Source organism: Carassius auratus, chromosome 43 (assembly GCF_003368295.1).
Source record: "Carassius auratus strain Wakin chromosome 43, ASM336829v1, whole genome shotgun sequence".
In the NCBI taxonomy this organism is placed as follows: Eukaryota; Metazoa; Chordata; class Actinopteri; order Cypriniformes; family Cyprinidae; genus Carassius; species Carassius auratus.
Genome location: NC_039285.1, coordinates 20,722,583 through 20,743,618, shown reverse-complemented (window position 1 = coordinate 20,743,618; position 21,036 = coordinate 20,722,583). Strand labels below are relative to the sequence as shown.

The window sequence follows — 21,036 nt, the reverse complement described above, 5'->3', positions numbered from 1 at the left end:
AGACCTAATCGTCCCTTTAATAATCAGGAAAAAAAAAAAAATTGTATTTTTTATTATTGTTATTGTTTTTGTTGTTGCTAATGGTGGTGTTTTTTCCTTTCATTACAGGTTAAGAAATCTCTTAGGCCTTATCCTTTTCTGACAGTTTTAGGGATTTAAAAACATCCTAAGAACCCTAATTTGTGCTGCAAATAATAATTTCAAACTCATTTGATACTGACCTATGACAACCTGTGACGTGACATGACATTATTAATCTCATGGATGTAACAGTAAAACTCTTCAACTGACAGATAAAGCTTCAAATGCAAGCAAAACTATTTCACAAATGCTTATAGGTCATTAAAATCATTACAAAACACTAATAAATTATTTAAGGATTTGGTAACACTGTAAAATAATGTCTAATTTGTTAACATTATGCAGTATAACATAGTATGCAGTCTTCGTAGGGCACCAACTCCCAGAGGGGGCACCATCCCAGTTGCTCAAAAAAAAAAAAAAAAAAAAAACATGCGCCATTCTCCCATTCGCGCTCACGACCGCTCACACCTCATGTTTGCGGCTGAATGTTCGTAATTGATGGATGGACATCTATGCCTGGGTATAGGACATCAGCAATCCGGCACAGAGAAAAGAAAACTAAAGAAAATAAAACAGGCATAAAGTTGTCTTGACATTGGACTTTCTAGAGTCTCAAATTTAGGGCCGGTCTCTAAAGTTACATGTGATATTGTTATACACTTTTCTAACGTCAGTAGCATTTGAAGAGAATGACTTACAGTCATAAAAACAACTGTAATTGTTCATCTAGGTGACAGCTATAATGCACAATTAAATTGAATGTTTGATATTTATTACAACAAACTGTAAGTCATATGTAAATTATGCAACTTTTTCACATGGGCTCAAATGCAAATTTGAAGCTCAATAGCATTTGAGAAGAAAGACTTGCAGTCACAAAGCAATTGTAATGTGTTCATATAGGTGTCAGCTACAATGCACACCTTATACATTTTTTATAAATATAAAGTGTTACTAAAGTTATATATATTGTTCTGTGTATGTGATTTCAAAGTCTAGATTGGTCGGATTAACCCTTTAACTGCCGCATCCCTTAAAACTGATTGTCAGAGGGTTACTGTAAATGCTTATGCCCGCTGGGCACAGTTATCCTGATGCCACCGGGGTGGCGTTGCACTGATGGCTTGAGCCCGACATCGCTGCTTGCAGCTATATTTTTTTTTATTTTTTATTAAACCTTCCGGGGGTTTTTAGGGGCCTTAACATGCTCAAAAACTCTTGAAAATTGGCACACACATTGGAATCTGTGGCCATCAGGACGCTGCAGAGGCTGGGACCCGGGCGTGGCACAGGGACTCTACAGCGCCCCCTGGAACACCTTCAGAAATCTTGAACCATAGCTCACACACACTTGCATGTATTTATATGAAACTCGGTACACTTATAGATCTCATTAAGCCGAACAACTTTCACACTTTATGTCTTAGGCTCCGCCCAACAGGAAGTCAACTATTCAGGGCTGTTTAAAAAAAGCATGCTCTGGAATTTGAAATACTCCTCTGAGGTTTTCAACCCGTTCGTCACGAAACTCGGTGAACATGATCTCAAGACATTGGGGATGAAAAATTGCGAGGGGATTTTTGATATCTCGAACGGTTTGCCCGTGGTGAGGCGTTGAAATTATGGCGAGAAATGAGAAACAGGAAATGTCTAATAACGTCCACATACATTTCCTGAATTTGATCAAACTTCATTGGTTTGTTCGTTGTATGATACAGATCGTATATATGTGACTATTAAGAGTCAACGTTATAGCGCCACCAACTGGCAGCAGGAAGTGAGTCATTTTCAAAAGGTTTTGAATTTAGCATCTTATTTTTACTCGATTTCCTTAAAACTTCATCAGAATAATGACAAAAGACGGCCGATGTAAATCTGTTGTGGGGGTATTGATATCTAATATGGCGTTGCCATGGCAACGTGTCAAACTTGAATGTTCTGTTATGGTGAGTTTGAGGCAGACAACAAGCTCAGACTTACATGAAACTCAAAATACATATCGGTATTATTGATAGCTAGACAATGTCAAAAGCTTTTAAAAGGGCGTGAAGGAGGCACGCTATAGCGCCACCTTTTGTCAAAAGTGGGGGGTTAGTTTTAGCTACAGACACAAAACTTGGTACATAAATTGTTCTAATCAAGTCGGACAACTTTCTAATTCACAGTCATAAGCTACGATCAACAGGAAGTCGGCTATTTTGATTTGAATGTGTATTTTTGAGATTTTACAGTTGTGAATTAATGCATACTCCTCACAGGGGAAGTACACTATACACACCAAACGTTGTCTACATGAAGAAAAACCATTGAGGAACTTAAATTGCGAACGGATTTTGGTTAGCTTGAACGGTTTTGTCGTGGTGAATTTTTGAAATGACAGTAAAAAGGGAAACATTAATTGTCTTGTATGTTTAAATTGCAGCTTCCAAACACTTCAAAGCATTTTTTTATACAAAGATCAAATCATTCTGAGGAAATATGCATAGTTTCACGACTTTACAACACTGTATGGATAAAAGAAAATTAAAAAACTGTCAGACTTCTCAACTGACATGATCTCACTCTGGCCACCCTGTCTGTGTGAGGGAAGGGAGGGGGAGAAGGAGTGTGAGGGGGTTGGTGACTGTGACAGTGTGTGTGGACTGTAGGGAGGGGCTGTCTGGCAGAGAGAGAGAGAGAGAGAGAGACCTAATCATCCCTTTAATAATCAGGAAAAAAAAAAAAAGTATTTTAAATTGTTATTGTTTTTGTTGTTGCTAATGGTGGTGTTTTTTCCTTACATTACAGGTTAAGAAATCTCTTAGGCCTTATCCTTTTCTGACAGTTTTAGGGATTTAAAAACATCCTAAGAACCCTAATTTGTGCTGCAAATAATAATTTCAAACTCATTTGATACTGACCTATGACAACCTGTGACGTGACATGACATTTATTAATCTCATGGATGTAACAGTAAAACTCTTCAACTGACAGATAAAGCTGCAATGCAAGCAAAACTATTTCACAAATGCTTATAGGTCATTAAAATCATTACAAAACACTAATACATTATTTAAGGATTTGGTAACACTGTAAAATAATGTCTAATTTGTTAACATTATGCAGTATAACATAGTATGCAGTCTTCGTAGGGCACCAACTCGCAGAGGGGGCACCATCCCAGTTGCTCAAAAAAAAAACAAAAAAAAAAACATGCGCCATTCTCCCATCCGCGCTCGCGACCGCTCACACCTCATGTTTGCGGCTGAATGTTCGTAATTGATGGATGGACATCTATGCCTGGGTATAGGACATCAGCAATCCGGCACAGAGAAAAGAAAACTAAAGAAAATAAAACAGGCATAAAGTTGTCTTGACATTGGACTTTCTAGAGTCTCAAATTTAGGGCCGGTCTCTAAAGTTACATGTGATATTGTTATACACTTTTCTAACGTCAGTAGCATTTGAAGAGAATGACTTACAGTCATAAAAACAACTGTAATTGTTCATCTAGGTGACAGCTATAATGCACAATTAAATTGAATGTTTGATATTTATTACAACAAACTGTAAGTCATATGTAAATTATGCTACTTTTTCACATGGGCTCAAATGCAAATTTGAAGCTCAATAGCATTTGAGAAGAAAGACTTGCAGTCACAAAGCAATTGTAATGTGTTCATATAGGTGTCAGCTACAATGCACACCTTATACATTTTTTATAAATATTAAAATAAAGTGTTACTAAAGTTATATATATTGTTCTGTGTATGTGATTTCAAAGTCTAGATTGGTCGGATTAACCCTTTAACTGCCGCATCCCTTAAAACTGATTGTCAGAGGGTTACTGGAAATGCTTATGCCCGCTGGGCACAGTTATCCTGATGCCACCGGGGTGGCGTTGCACTGATGGCTTGAGCCCGACATCGCTGCTTGCAGCTATATTTAGGGCTCAAGCCTGGAGGGCGAGAGCCCTATTGTTTTCCTTAGGATTATTTGTTATTATTATTATTTTTCTTCAAGGTTTCGGGGGCTTTTGGGGCCCTTAACATGCTTAAAAAGTCTTGAAAATTGGCACACACATTGGAACCTGCGGCCATTAGGGCCGGGCAGAGACTGATACACGGGCGTGGCACAGGGGCTCTACAGCGCCCCCTGGAATACTGAGGGCCATATATCATACATACTTGCACGTAGACACACGAAACTCGGTACACATGTAGATCTCATCAAACCAAACAACTTTTGTACTGCATGTCATAGGCTCCGCCCAACAGGAAGTTGGATATTTAGGGTTTAGTATTCATATTTTTCGTCAAAGTTGTGGGGGCTTTTGGGGTCCTTAACATACTCTTGAAAATTTGCGTACACTTTGGAATCTGTGGCCTTTAGGAGCCTGCAGAGGCTGGGACCCGGGCGTGGCACAGGGGCTCTATGGCGCCCCCTGGAACACAGTCATAAATGTTGATGTATAGCTCACACATACTTGCTCGTATTAATATGAAACTCAGTACACATATAGATCTCATCGTGCTGAACAACTTTCGTACTGCATGTCATTCGGCTCCGCCCAACAGGAAGTCAGCTATTTAGAGTTATGTAAAAAGCGCATGCTCTGGAATTTGAAATACTTGTCATAGGTTTTTTTGCCGATTGCCACCAAATTCGGTCAACATGATCTCAAGACATTGGGGATGAAAAATTGCCAGGGGATTTTTGATATCTCGAACGGTTTGCTCGTGGCGAGGTGTTGAAATTATGGCGAGAAATGAGAAACAGGAAGTGTCTAATACCATCCACATACATTTCCTGATTTTAATCAAACTGCATCAGATTATTCGTTGTATGATGTCGATCGCATATATGTGACTATTAGGAGTCAAAGTTATAGCGCCACCAACTGGCAGCAGGAAGTGTGTCATTTTCAAAATGATTTGAATTCAGCATCTTATTTTTACTCGATTTGCTTCAAACTTCATCAGAATAATGTTAAAACACAGCCGATATAAATCTGCTGGGGGGATATTGATATCTAAAAATATTGTTGCCGTGGCAACATGTTAAACTTGAATACTTCTCAGGTGATTTTGAGGCATATAACATGCTTAGAATTTCATCAAACTCAGAACACATATCAGTATTTATGATAACTAGACACTGGCAAAAGTTCATAAGAGGGCGTGGAAGAGGCACTCTATAGCGCCACCTTTTGTCAAAAGTGGCGGGGTTAGTTTTAGCTACAGACACCAAACTCGGTACAAAAATTTTTCTTATCAAGACGGACAACTTTCTAATTCACAGTCATCAGCTACGATCAACAGGAAGTCAGCTATTTTGATTTGAATGTGGATTTTTTTTTACATTTAGCTGTGAATTAATGCATACTGCTCAGAGGAGAGTAACACTATACACACCAAACTTTGTCTACATGATGCCAAAACATTTTAAACAACTTAAATTGCCAATGGATTTTGGATAGCTTAAACGGTTTTGTCGTGGTGATTTTTTTAAATGACAGTAAAAATGGAATTATTAATTTTCCTGCATTTTTAAATTCCAAACACTTCAAAACCTTTTTTCGTACAGAAAAAAAGTCATTCTGAGTAAATATGGATAGTTTCACGACTTTACAACACTGTATGGATAACAGAAAATTAAAAAACTGTCAGACATCTCATCTCACTCTGTCCCTCTGTTTGAGTATGTGTGCTTCAGACTTCCATTGTCTGAGAGAAATAGCGCCCCTACAGGTTCAATTCCCGGACTTTTACTTTCACTTTTAAATCGGTTAAAAATACAAATAAATACTTAGATTTAATTCACACTGACAAGCTAAACCAACATATCTGATTATTACCGTTCAGGGCTCATGGATAAATTATTTCTGGCCAGAGATACGTGAGAAATAGGAGAGATGAATCACCGCTGTGATCACGAGCGTCTGGAGTAAAGAGCTCAGAAAAAACGAATTTATTCCTGTTTTAAAGCTTTTAAAAATAAATTATTACAGCGATATCACACAATCAACCAATTAGAACACACCAAGAGCTAAATTCAGATGTTTTTGAACTGTTTGTGTGAAAATGAATTATTTGCGGCTGCCTATCTGAAATCACCGCCTCCGATCAGCGCGTACAGTGTCGAGCTCAAAACAAACGAATGTATTCTTGTTTAAGAGCTTTTTTAAATGAAATATTACCACAAATGCACACAATAAACCCATTGTAACACTACAAGAGCTAAATGCAGGTGTTTGTGACCCGTTTAAGTGTGCAAGACTATTTGAAAGCGCAACTGGCAGAATAACATATATCTCTCGAGCTGCAGGATTCTGCCTTTCGTCGTACGAACGAACACATCACGGACAAGATTATTTCAAAATACATAATAGCTTGGCGACCATAAACGACAACAGCCACGTGAACATTAACTGTTGAGAAATAAATCTGAAGTGGATCTACTGGATTTTAATATTAAGTGACCGCATATACCAGCTGCTTCTGTCTTCAATTTTGATCTATATAAAAAATGAAACTCATTCATCTTGGCTGCTTTTTTTAATGTGTGTACGTATTTATTTATTTATTTATTTATTATTTTGCTCTAACAAGAATTAATCTATATTTAATTAAATCAATTACATTTTATTTTACATTTGATTTGTCCATTTCTGCATCTAAACGCCTAAAAACCTAAAACATGCTCTATTATACTATTGTTAGCAATTTCTTTATCGTCCAATTTATCTGGTGTACACTTTTATTTTCATAATAAACTTGTTTGTTAGATTATACACAGTTACAGTGGTCTATAATAAATATTGACAGGTTTTATTCAAGCTGTTTAGAATGATTGCAGTAGGCAAATTTTTTGAAATGTAAATAAAATAAAAAAAAATTAAATAAATAAATAAATAAAAAACATTGGAAAAGAATAACTGTTGTACATTTTTATACATTTTGTATAATTTCATAGTTTATGCATTATAGTTATAAAAACAAATAAATTTAGCCACTCACATAAAATCTTATAGGCCTTATCCTTTTCTGACAGTTTTAGGGATTTTTAAAAATCCTAAAAAACCTTATTTGTGCTGCAAATAATAATTTCAAACTCAAACAGTAAATATTCAGTTCATGCTTTATAAAGCCTTGTCCCAATATTAATAGTCAGTAGTAAGCAGTTTATAAATACAGCTATAAAAAGCTTGTTCTTGGTTTATAAGCACATTTATTAAAAAGGAGAGTAAAGGGTCAGTTATCTTACTATGAAAAATAAAAAAATAAAAAAAAACAAACAACAACACCGATTGATACAGAACTCAGAAATTTTATTGTGGATTTATGATAAAACAGCCTGTAAATGAATTCATACTCCTCCAAGAAGACACAAGTTCACAGCAAACTTTTTTAACATGAAGCTAATATACTGAAGATGTTAAATTGCGAATGGGTTTAGGATAGCTTAAATGGTGTGGCCATAGCGATTTATTAAAGTAACATAAAAAAATACAATCGTTATTTTACTATATCTTTAAAATTTTTCATTCCAACTCTTCATAATTTTTTATATACGTAGAAGTCATCATTTGAAGGAAGCACAGTAAGTTTCATAGCTTTATCATTTTCAAGAGCCAGCATAAAATTAAAACTATCATAACTTATAAATCAAGCTTGCAATTCTTAGTTCCAATAATGACCACCAGATGGAGCTATAGGATTACTTTTAAATAATTATTGTAAAACAAGTATGATTTAAATCATTTATAGAAATCTTTCAAAGAAAAATAATATGTATTTTATGTATTTTACTGATAAAATGACCCTCACTTAATTAGAATAACAAGCTGAAGTATTGTGAACTGTATATTAAGAATAATTCTTTATAAGCTTTATGGACAGATACGTTTTGAGTGACTCTTGAAGGTTCAGCACCACATCCTCTTTTACCACTGTTTAAAGAATTTATCTTACAGAACAGGTGTGAATGAATTTTGGATAGCTTGAATGATTTTGCGTGGTGATTTTTTGAAATAACAGTAAAAAAGTAACCAGTAAATGTCTTTTATTTTTTTAAAGTGCAGCTTCTAAACACTTCACAAAAATGTACACATAGCAGACAAGTCATTCTGAGGAAATATGCATAGTTTCATGACTATACAACATTATATGGATGATAGAAAATTAAAATACTATCATACATCTGATGTCACTCTGTCCCTCTGTCACTGTGGTTAATGTGTGTGTGTGTGTGTGTGTGTGTGTTTGTGTGTGTGTTAAGTGAATTAGGTGTGAAACTATCAGGGAGCATTTAGTCTCCAGCGCCAACATTTTACAGAACTGCCACTTTCCTGGAGTCTCAGAATTACAATGTGCCAGGTTCTGAGAGATCTAAGATTCCAAAAAATTATTTAATTAGAATACTATGAAGTATTGTGAAATACTATATATTAAGACTTTATATATAGGCTTAATTAACAGATTAGAGTGACTCGTGAAGGACCAGCACCACCTCCTCTTGTCCGATGGTTTGAGGAATATATCTTCCAGAATCCAGGATTAAGATTTAGGAGCTCATTTTTATTCCACCTCCTTTCCTGAAAAGTCTGTCTTGCAGAATTGACTAAAAATTAATCTTCACCTTAATTCCTAATTATTTTGCAATTCTTTTTGTCAGTTCTTCTTGACCTGTTTTTCTCTTCCAGCTTTCCTGGACTATTGTATAGCACTCATAAATGATTAAATAAAAAATAATGGTAGTTATTAAGATTGATATGGTTTGGAATTGGTAAAATGTGCTTGGAAAAAAATCACAATAAAACAATGTTTTAATGTTTAATTTGGAATATTAACTGACATGAATGAATGCTATATAAATATTGTTCATGTTAACATAATGTTTATAAATGAAATCTTATTGTAAAGTGTTACTAAAGTTATATATATATATATATATATATATATTGTTCTGTGAATGTGATTTTAAAGTCTAGATGATTCGGATTAACCTGCCATATCATTTAAAACCTCACTGCCAGAGGGATATTGTGAATGCATGTGCCCGCTGGGCACAGTTTACCTGATGCCACCGGGGTGGCGATGGCATTGGTGGCTTGAGCCCGCCATCGCTGCTTGCAGCTATATTTATTTTTTTATTTTTTTAATGTAGGGTTATTTTTTCCCATCCAAACGCTGCAAGAACTTCAAGCCCTGCATTTTGTACCCCTCTGTCAATGTATTCATCATTTTTATTGTTTATAAACAAACCACATCCATCCCCCACACTTTTGAAAAGCTTGCTACGCCGCTGCCGACAACTAACACAAAATCGCTTTTAAAGTCCACAAAGAATCGGCTGCGATTTTAAAATCGATTTTGTGTAGATTGTCAGTGAATTACGGCTCTGTGTATTAAATACCAACCAATGTTGCCAAGTCTGTGGTTGTTTTTCATTTCCGCGGGTCGAAGCGAAAATACCAATAACGTGATATTTAGACCCTAAAATGCGAATTTTACCAAGGCAACCATTCCATAAAACTTACATTTTAACCCCGGAAAGCAATTTTTTTTATCGGGGAACCTCCTGGAAACGCGATTTTGGACTAGTTTCGAGAAGCAACTCGTCAGGATTTGTTGTGAAAACCTGGAAACCATAATCTGAACGCACGTGCTGGGGATATACTTCTAATTACAGGAGCGTCTTAACTGATGAGATGCGCATGAAAATCGCGTTTGATTTTTTACACAGCCCTAAATATATATAAATATAGTTTACTAAAGTAATAATCCACAATAAAAAAAACAATAATAATTTTATTTTGGAGAACAGTAGAATTACAGTATTCATGACTGTAATTGTTTCTTTGCTTAGTTGCATTTTCAAAGGCAATTGTAAGTGACACAAACTAATGAAGAGATAAAGTTTGTTTGGAGCAGCATTTACTATAAACCAAGCTCCTCCAGACAATGAAAAATGTGAAGCTGCGCTTCAAGCACAAAGCTTTGTTTTGTTTATTTGATTCTCATATCATTACCTATGACTCCTCACAGACCGGTAAGATCATTTCGAATATTATTTTGGACTAAAAACAGCTAAAAGTTTGCATCCATGAAGAAGTAGTGTAGAATATAATGCATTCAATTTTATAACGCCCTTTTATAAGCCAACCGATCTTGGAGAGCATCTTAATATCAAGAGTGAGCAATATGACAAAAATCTTTTAATGGTAGAAGTAATCTTGTATCACAGTTATGGCATATACATAAACATATAAATATTTGAGCTGGAAATATATATTTTTTAATGCTTTATTGTAAATTATGTTTAAAAATGCAAAACAACAGAGACTATTATTTGAAACAATTATCACAAAATGTTAAGCACAAAAGACTCGAAAAACCTAATATTAGAAGATGGATATTAGGGCTGTTTGATTAATCAAATGTTATTCTCGGTTCTGAATTTGACCTTCAACAATTATGAAAATAAGAGGTAAAGCAATTATTGTGCCACATTCAGTGTCGCACACCTTCCTGTCCTTCAAAGTGGCATACTTTCATTCCTCCCTGAAAGCCCAAACTTAATCTTCAAATCAGCTAAATCTGTGAGTGTCTTGGTAAAATGCAGTCAACTGCAGGACATTTGATAATAAACAGCTACTAAAACAAGCATTAAATCACGAAAGAGACACGTTCCCCAGGCAGCTCTCTGTGCACACTCCTAAATAGAGTGGAACACATTGTTTGTGTTCCACTCTATTTAGGAGTGTGCACAGAGAGCTGCCTGGGGAACGTGTCTCTTTCGTGATTTAATGCTTGTTTTAGTAGTACACAGTACACAAGTACACAGTCACGTGCCTAAACAGCCAAATATACACAAAATATGCCCGTCCTGGCAAATATTCCTGAACATAAACGGTTACCATTAAATTGGATGTGTTTCAGCATATTGGATACATGCATTAAGTTAAATAACAGCAGTCTAATATGCTCCTGCTGCTGTTTGTGGCTTTAAAGTTAACCAAACAAAGACTGAATAACTTTTGTAGCTTTAATAAGGTGAATCTTTATTTAATTTATACAGTGAAGACTAAGTGCAGTGTTCTTTATTACTTCTTTAAAGGGGGGTGAAATGCTCGTTTTCACTCAATATCCTGTTAATCTTGAGTACCTATAGAGTAGTACTGCATCCTTCATAACTCCAAAAAGTCTTTAGTTTTATTATATTCATAAGAGAAAGATAGTCTGTACCGATTTTTCCCGGAAAAACACGACCGGCTTGAGGCGTGACGTGTGGGCGGAGCTAAAGAATCACGAGCGCCAGTAGGCTTTTGCTTTGGTAGCGTTTGGAAGCTTGAGGACAAAACCAACCAAAACAAACCATGGCTAACAGTCAGATTAACTGTATATTTATGATCCAGAATCAGATCCAGAAGCTGAAATTTAACAAGAGCAGCAGCAACAACAACGTCTCTATGTGGTATGTACTGAAACTGTATATATATTTGCTTAGCGGTTTTGGAAAATGATTAAGTTCCACTTTGTCGTCTTTTTTTTTTTTTTTTTTTAGCTGTACATGTGGAAAGTGCAGTTAAGACAACATCGCATGTTGTTTACTTGATGTGCTTACGCGCCGATAGCTAAGTTAACAACACAGAGATATTTGAAGCAGTTTTACTCACCGCCTGTGGTTCCAACACACGATCGTGACCCTTTTTCGTTGCGACTGCATTATCCTTAAGAAATAAACGATGTGCAAATCCGTCGTCAAACTGGGCCTTGTTTGTAAAACAAGCATCTTCGAAATGCAGGGAACAAACACAAACACTTGCACAACTCCGTTGATGCTCTGTAAAAATAAACTCCATCCACTGGTCCCTTAATGCTGTTTCTCTTTAGGTAATCTGTGCAGGGTTGTCTTGCCCTGGCAACCAAAAACACACTTCTTTTGTGACATTTCGCGACGCTCTCGCTCTGATCAGTGAAGTCTGTTGTGCTCTCTGTGCTCTGCTCTACGGGAGCGCGCGCTCTTCCGGCAGACGTGCCCTCAGGACCCATATAAGGAAATTCTGCTCCATCTAACGTCACACAGAGCCATACTCGAAAAAAACTTTCCAAAACTTGTGACAAACCGGAAGGAGTATTTTTGGAACAGAAATACTCCTTCAAACGTACAACTTTAATTTTTGAAACTTTGTCCATGTTTAGCATGGGAATCCAACTCTTTAACAGTATAAAAAACTCAGTATGCATGAAATAGCATTTCACCCCCCCTTTAATTTTTGTTGTATACATAGGCTACTGTTTGCCTGAAAAGACCTTTCAGAGAAACAAAGCATTATTTCATTTCTATCTTTGTTCTATTGTATTGACCTTTTGTTTGCAATGTATTACTTCACTCTTATTGTCTTAAGTAATTGTTTGGGGACTCTTTAGTAGCAGTCTCTTTTGCTGGCACGTCCAGATTGGTAGTATTAATACCAAGCATAACAGTGGCAAAAAAAAAAAAAAAAAAAACTGGGTTATGTTAAAATAAAGTCTTCATGTCTCAACACCCATGGTGCAATAATGAAAACCTGAGTTTAATCATATTTCAAAAGAAAAGAAAAAAAACATGGCTCGGCTCAGCATTGAGAACATTTAAATTCTGAGGTTGTGTGTGCAAATGTCTCACCATTGGTTGGCCAGGTGTAGGAGGCTTCTCTGCATCGCTGTCTGATGAAATATCATCTGCTTCCCCAAACAGATCATTTGCTGCAGGCTTCTTACCTACACACACACACACACACAAACCGAGTTTAACAGAGCTGATGTGTGTTTGACAGTGTGTTTCTTCATTGCAAGCGTCTGTCACTCACCCGATGTTTCAGGGTCAGAATCGGAGTCGGAGTCTGAAGCTAGCCTTTTCTTTTTCTTGCGAGTGAATTCCTCCTCGCTGTCACTGCCCTTCATTGACTCTGAAATAAATGACCACAGACACAAGGATTTGTTAGAATAAACAAGTTAGAGATCTGTTTTTATCTGACATCAAATTTTCAGATGTCACCCGAGAAGGTAGTTCTTTATTTCTGCCACAAACACACTGGGTTTCATTCACTAATGTTTGTGGAGATTCATCGTATTTCTTTGCACAAGAGAACTTCTCACTGAAAAATGTCCACGCATAATTACACGCATGAATTTCTTCTTGGTTTTTATTCTATTTAAGACTAAAGAGTAAAAAATTTTATTGGGCCACCCAAAGCATGCAATTTTTCATAAATTAACAACCAATTTTATCATTAAACTTATTGATGAACAGTGATTTGTTCCTAAAAATGTTCACACCCAGATTTCATGGGCAAATTAGTGTGTATGCACTGAAACTTGCATAGAAGCCCTTTGTCCAAATATCCGTACTTAAAATCTTTGCACTGACTACTTATGACATATTTCCTGTATTTGGTCCTGTAGTTGGGACACACGTATATTGTTGTAAAAATGCATGATGGGATACACTAAGCCAAGTGGTCAAGTCCACAAGGGTGGGTATTTGGACAAGGGGTGTGTTAAAGACACACACCGAACCCAGACGGATGTCAATAACAGCAAATTAGACCATTCCAATCCACCTCACCTGATTTTTGTCTCCCCCCTTCATTGTCAGAATGATCCCGCTCCTCATCAGAGTTCTGCTGTTTGTCCTCGTCCTCTGATTGGTCGCTTTTTCCACCCCACTTCTCATCTCCGGAATGGACTTCTTTCCCTGACCCGTCTCCATCTGAATGAGGTGTGCTGGGATGAGGAGTGCCGGGATCTGAATGCCCACTTCCTGCTTCTGAGCGTGGGCTGCCCACGTCTGACCCTGGACTTCCACTTCCTCTGTCAGACCTGTGGCTTCCTGCTCCTGAGACTGGACTCTCCACATCTGATCTGTGTCCCCTCACATTGTCGTCATCGTCCTCCTCGTGATGCCCCTCTGAACCACTGTGTTCATTGTCTGAGTGCATACTCGCATCTGATTGATTGCCGGATCGTTCTGATTGGTTGCCGGATCGTTCTGATTGGTTTCCGGATCGTTCTGACTGGTTGCCGGATCGTTCTGATTGGCTGCCGCTGTGCTGGCTTCCGTGCTCGTCTTCACTGTCGTCTCCAAACAGCTCTTTATTGCTTGGCTTTCCCCCATCTTCATCCTCATCTTCGTCATGATCTCGGTCACTCTCGCTGCCAGAGGCGTTGCTGGCAGATCTGGGTCTCTCATGCTCCGAATCAGAGGCAGAACCAGAGCCGGAATCTGGAATAAACACATCAACACATGCATTCATCTACTAACTTATTTTATCCTATGCTTTTATCCAAACTGAAAGTATTCTTGAGTTTAACTTCATTACACATGAAACACAGACCATAAAACAGTCCGGAAACATTTCAAATGGCAAATAAAGTAAAGCTGCATGATGGGGAATTAATCATATACATTACACAATTAGTTATAGTGTATTAACTTGAATTAACCCTATAAAGCCTACTATCATATCATACCCTATTTATTTTTGATCAGCTTGTGCGTCTGAATCATTTGGGCCTGCTTTTTTCCCCTCCTCAAGTATGCTCCATACAAAAACTACATGTATCAAATATGATACACCAATATATATATATATATATATATATATATATATATATATATATAATGTATTTTCCTTACAAACATAATAAATTATATGACTATTTTTTTCCTGCATTTGACTTTGATTTGCATAGGTTTAAAATGTTGACTATAGTATAAGCAGTGAAGCACGTGTTAAAACTTGCACAGTTGTATAACTGACATTACTGATGTAAAAAAAAATCTTATTCAAACGTATGGATTTAAAAATAAATTAATGTATTAAATAAAAAAATGTCTTCGTGCCCTAATATAATTTACAACTACAACATGTATTATAAATCATTTATATAAATGTATCTACAATTTTGAATAAAAGAGATCAAATATTTTTAATTGTGATTAATATAGCGTAATATATTAGCATAATCTGATCATATTAATAAAATGTGACGGGGGGGGGGGGGGGATGAGCGTAGTGCTGAAAGACTGATCTTCTCACAACTGCACATATCGCTAAATGAGAACTCAGCTCATAGAAACATACCATTAACACATACACGAAACACATTTTCATTCATTAATGCAAAAATGCAAATCTAAAGCACCTCGTTGCTCATTGTCGCTATCGCCATCACTACCGAACAGCTCTTCCATGTCAGCCATTCTCCCCGCCTGTAAATAATCATCAACATCCGGGTGAAGGTTTACAAACTGAGAGCGTCTGTAAGACTTTATAAAATAAAAGTCCTTCTGGTGATATTAATGATAAAGTAAAGGCCCTGCAAAGCCTCTTGCATGAAGGCTCGTTTGTGATACCAAAGCAGAAGAGTTCTCCTCCATGTTAACATCTCACCTCGAGATTTTCATTAATTCAACATAATTTTTACCTATATATATATATATATATATATATATATATATATATATATATATATATATATATATATATATATATATATATATATATACAGGTCCTTCTAAAAAAATTAGCATATTGTGATAAAAATTCATTATTTTCCAGGTCCTTCTAAAATAATTTGCATATTGTGATAAAAGTTCATTATTTTCCATAATGTAATGATAAAAATTAAACTTTCATATATTTTAGATTCATTGCACACCAACTGAAATATTTCAAGTCTTTTATTGTTTTAATACTCATTATTTTGGCATACAGCTCATGAAAACCCGAAATTCATATCTCAAAAAATTAGCATATTTCATCCGACCAATAAAAGAAAAGTGTTTTAATACAAAAAAAGTAAACCTTCAAATAATTATGTTCAGTTATGCACTCAATACTTGGTCGGGAATCCTTTTGGAGAAATGACTGCTTCAATGCGGCGTGGCATGGACGCAATCAGCCTGTGGCACTGCTGAGGTGTTATGGAGGCCCAGGATGCTTCGATAGCGGCCTTAAGCTCATCCAGAGTGTTGGGTCTTGCGTCTCTCAACTTTCTCTTCACAATATCCCACAGATCCATACAGCAGAGTTGCTGTATGGACCTCTTGGTCGCCTCTATGACCAGTTTCCTCCCATCTCTTTCATCCAGTTTAAAGTGACTTCTGATCCAAGGAGGGTCTGTGCTGTACCAAATACCTTCCACTTCTTCATAATAGACTTCACTGTGCTTAGGCATTGATAGCACCTTTGAATTATTATTATTTTTTTTTATTTATATATATATTTTATTTGTGTCCATATGTGCCTGTCCACAACTTTATCCCAGATATCTTTTGACATTGCCTTGCACCCATAGTTAATTGTTTGCTTCATTGCACTACCAAGAACTAAAATGTTCCAGGAAAGCTATTTTTATGCTGAGGTATTCAAAATGACCTCATCTGATCACAGTTGAAAGTCAGATGGCTTTGTGTGCCACTGAGAAGGTGATTAGCTACAAATTATTGAGTTTACAAGCCACTTTTAGGAGGGGGGTGATCCTTTTTCCAATTCAGTGTTTCTGGTTTTCTATTTATTCATTTATTGATTTTTTGACATGTTGGTGTTATATCTTTCACTTGATTGAGTAAATAAGCTTGGATAAAACGAAAACTGTGTCCATCTTCATTTCAGGCTGCTAAGCAACAAAATATGATTATCGTAAAGGGGGTGATTCTTTTCTATTCCCAATATACATTCAGTACTAATGCTACTACTACTATATTAACATTATTAGTAATTATTTTGAAAATTATAATAATATTTAGCAGTAATGAATCAATATAGATATTACAGTACAATACTGTATTATTAATTAAAGCAGAAGCAGACTAAAATTAGAAAATGCTGTAAAAATACAGTAAAATAATGTTTTGTACTATTACAGTACTGGCCTTGAGTACTGTAAATTGAATTACAGTATAATTACTGTAAATCAAAATACAGTAACGTCGCTGGCAACCGTGCTGCCAGTACTGGACTGTAAAAGTACAAGAAAAAAGTTAACAGTGTATAGACAACAGTAGAGGTGCAAAGATATGAGGAGGGCTATAACTGTGCGGAAGACAGATACATTGGTTATTGAAACTTAGTTTTCTAATGAGAGTGAATGGTAAGGGCTGGATATAGAGTAATTTATTTATTTATTTGTTTAGTTAGTTAGTGAGTGAGTACAAAGACTATAAAATACCTTAAAGGGACTTTGCTGAGTATTGTTTATCTCTCTGACATAATGTCTTCAAACACTCAAAGTACATGCCACTGATATTCTTTTATGAATGCAGTTCTTTAAATGAAGCAAAGATCTTTGATGAGTTTATTATACAGTGTAGAGGGTTTCTCTTTAAAAATGCTTTGAAACATCTCATCCCTCCCTCTGGGTATTTTATTTCTGGTGAATGTGATGTGGGTAACGCGTCATTCAGCCGTGTGTGCACTGATCTGACCAGTTTCACTGCAGGTCTCCACAAGTATCCTGTTGCTTTCTGATCCTTAAGGAATTATTAGGATGTTTCAAGGGAAATTAGCTTTCACTAAAATACTCAAAACGAATAGCCTAGAGTGAGCACACCTGAGAAATTCTCATTTATTAACAATGTGCTTTCTAATTGTTCCCTTATAATTTACTAATTGACCAAAACAATTAAGAAAATAGAATAATTCAAATAAACCGATTAATATAAGACAATCAGATACTCAATTAACAATAAATAATTAAATGTAAAAAATGACACAATAGCGCGAAAAACAAAGACTCCGCCTGTGGACTTCATATCCCATGTTTCTTTGTACCTAAAAATTCACATTCTCTGATTGGTTGTGTGTTTCCAGTAGGCGGGAATTAGGGCGTGTCCTTCTATTGTGATTGGCTGTTTTGGATGTCAATCATCGGAGCATTTCTAGTGTCTGGTTTCCTGTGTTACCGCCCTTGGACTGAGACAGTGAAGACGGGTGTGGGTTTTTTTTGCTTTCCGACCAGGAATAGGTCAATAAAGGATAAAGCGCTTGCGGGAATTTCACTCAGGTAAGAAATATATTTCGTCCTCTGTCAGTGTGAGGTTAATATTAAGAAAGAGGTCATAAATGTACAGGTTTGTGTAGTTCAGGGTTAAGTTAGCTGGCTAAGCGCTCGAGCGCTGATATCCGTGTGAGCGTTAGCAGATGGGCCAACAGTTTACAATATTACAATTATCAAAAAATATCAAATTATCTCAGAATTATAGCACACTGAGTCTATTATATATACTCATTTATACATTAAATCAGAAACATGATTAAATCTAATTAACACCTGCTTTACTCATTCTGATGTGATATGGACGTTCATTATAGTAACGTTAAATCATTCAAGCAGCGTTACTGTCAAAACTACACAGACGTTTGATTCAGTCATAGCTGAATTACAGTAATATAGTTGGACTAAATCTCACAATGTGTGTTAATACATTACGACTTGGATCGTTAACAAAAATGCGCTGTGTGCAAATGAAGTTTTGTATTATTTGCCATATCGTTATGATTGTGATGATTTTGTTATATTTTGCTTTTTTTACATTTATACATGTATTTAGTTGAATGTAAATTCTTCATGGAGATCAATTTAGAAGCATTGCAGACGCGAAGTTACCCTTTATTAGAGCATGCGCGCTGGTGCTGATGCGAATAGAAACCCCAGGTCAGTTGTATTTTTAAAGTCAGTTGTAATAATCATAACTGTTATGATTATTATGCTGTCTCGCGCACATCGTCCGTAGCTGTGAGTGTAAGTTCTCGTTTATAACGGGTGTGGTCTCCACTCGGGGCGTGACTCTGCGTGGCTTTACATAACTGACTCTTGGGATTTAATGCACAATATAGTATAACGCAGTATAGAGCTCTATCTATCTATCTATCTATCTATCTATCTATCTATCTATCTATCTATCTATCTATCTATCTATCACAGACTGGTACATAAATTAAATTCAGTTTTATTTCTGGAGCTCTTCTCACAATGCACAACTGAGGTCAAATTCTAAAATAGATGAGATCTGACATGATATGTAGCACCGCAACAGTGTGAAAGATCTGTTAGTCTAAAAACACCACCTGAAGGTTGGAGATTTGTGTGCAATGAGTTTTTCCCTTCCTGAAATGTCACTTTAAAGAGCACTTGTCTCTAGTAATGGTTGCTTGATGTACCTCTAACTCAATAAACATTTGAAACCCACCCTCCATCTGGGTTCCATAAGCTACGGTCTCTGTCTCTCAGAGGAAGTGGTGAATGAGAAAGAACTGAAGAAAAGATTCTCATTGTTGTCACACCAGCTAATTTTAGCTCTTTTTTTATTTTCTAGATTAATGAAGCAGATCTCCTCTCATTTCATATTTTTAATTTATTTGAGTTACCAATAATGATAACAGTAAGTCATAATAATTATTTGCTGAATGGATAATTTAAATCAGCAGGGATGCATAAAATATTCAAAGGTGACAGTTAATACATAATATTACACAAATGTAGCATTTGTAATAATAAGAAAAGACCATCATATAAAGTGACACTGAAAACTTGAGTTAAAAAAAAATAAAACAGCTATGCCATTATAGGAATATATAAAAATGTGTTTAATATTCATTTTTCTAAAGTTTTCCAGTTTGAAAACAAATTTAGAACGGTAGTCTTCTCTTAAAGACTGATCACTTAACTTATAATGCTCAATATGTGGTGATGACGTAGAAGGACTACATGAGAACCACTATGGATGATAAGTTCGCTCTTCCGCCTTGTTATTATTTTCATGGACACTGCACTATAATGTGATGCATGCAAAATACATAGTTTGGGCCGTTACAAAGTCTCCATCCACAAACAGACGTACATCGTCTGCAGATATAAGGCATTTCATTGCACTTTAACAAGTAATCTGAACGGCCTATATATGTGCAATATTTTAAACGAGCCCTCACTAACTGAGTTTAATGCCACAGTTATGTTAGAATGCATCTCATTCTTGTTTCTTTGGCGGTGCGTCGATATGACAGTTGTGTCCGACTATATATGAACTAGCTGTTTTAAATAGAGTATTTTTATATTTAATGTTAGTTTATCAGTATGTTTGACGGTATATATTTTTAGATTATTGGTGATTACATAGGCTCTCTCTCGTGCACCTGCATGGTTTAAAACACCAAATAGTTATGCTATGACAAAAACAAAGAGTCTCTCTCTTGCTCCACCCATATACGATAATATTGTGTATCGTCGATCTCATGGGCTGACGATATGACGATTTGAAAAAAGTACTGGCTTCCACTGTATTTTGTCTGTCTGTCAGATTAAGAGGTGTTGATAAGGTTTGTCTGACAGACAGTTACAAAGAATAACTAACATAACTATTTTACATATTCTAGAGAGCATAACTAGTTCAAAAGCCTTGATGCTACCTTGTAGTGGTTGGTTTTTTTAGATTGTCCGAAGATCCCTCCCCAGCACCTCTAAAAATATATGGTTTTATCATAGTCCACAAGGGGAAAGAAAACAAGACACCAGCAGGTATTGATTACTAAACTTTGCTGCAGTATCTAGGGCTAGATATATATAATGTCCCCAACATTATATATGAGTACATTTGCAAGGACTACTTAGTTTTTATAGCTTCCCTGTATAGAACAATACGCTCCATCCATTTAAAGTGGGAAATCTCTTAAAAGGGAGTCATTTTTGGGATCCTTTGAAACATGCAACTCATAATTTTGAGTTGTTTTGTATTGGGACGTGTTCTGGAAAAGGAAAGAGGCTTGTGGTTAAGGATCTTGGCTGGTTGCAAGTTTGATCTAAGGGTCAGCCCAGAATCAGAAGAGCTACTGAATTTGTTCCAGTTTTAGCACCATTTCACTCGTAAGCCACTTTAACCCCGTCTTCTACTGGTTCAACTGTTCCTTTGTCTTCTACAGTTACA

At 36.1% G+C, this 21,036-nt stretch overlaps 2 protein-coding genes across 3 annotated transcripts in view; one reads left to right on the top strand and one right to left on the bottom strand.

Moving 5' to 3' along the window:
• Positions 1 to 3,346: 3,346 nt before the first annotated feature.
• On the bottom strand, positions 3,347 to 15,365 carry LOC113061874 (RNA polymerase-associated protein LEO1-like). Its single transcript, XM_026231356.1, has 5 exons — positions 15,258 to 15,365; positions 13,678 to 14,334; positions 12,920 to 13,018; positions 12,736 to 12,830; positions 3,347 to 3,405 (listed from the first exon to the last, which is right to left on the bottom strand). The coding sequence occupies exons 1-5, from the start codon at positions 15,313 to 15,315 to the stop codon at positions 3,358 to 3,360; spliced, it is 957 nt and encodes a 318-aa protein (XP_026087141.1). The 5' UTR covers positions 15,316 to 15,365; the 3' UTR covers positions 3,347 to 3,357.
• Positions 15,366 to 18,003: 2,638 nt separating this feature from the next.
• LOC113061873 (tropomodulin-2-like) overlaps positions 18,004 to 21,036 on the top strand; it is a 34,212-nt gene continuing 31,179 nt past the window's right edge. For both annotated transcript variants that reach the window (XM_026231354.1, XM_026231353.1), the window contains exon 1: positions 18,004 to 18,119. The gene's annotated coding sequence lies outside the window, so the exon portion shown is untranslated. The remainder of the gene's footprint in view (positions 18,120 to 21,036) is intronic.

Excerpts from the sequence above, each read along its gene's own strand:
- LOC113061874 (XM_026231356.1), bottom strand. The coding sequence starts at position 15,315 with ATGGCTGACATGGAAGAGCTGTTCGGTAGTGATGGCGATAGCGACAAT. Across the intron at positions 14,335-15,257 it reads TAGCGACAATGAGCAACGAG|ATTCCGGCTCTGGTTCTGCC; the intron begins GTGCTTTAGATT and ends TGTTTATTCCAG. Across the intron at positions 13,019-13,677 it reads AGGGGGGAGACAAAAATCAG|AGTCAATGAAGGGCAGTGAC; the intron begins GTGAGGTGGATT and ends CATTTATTTCAG.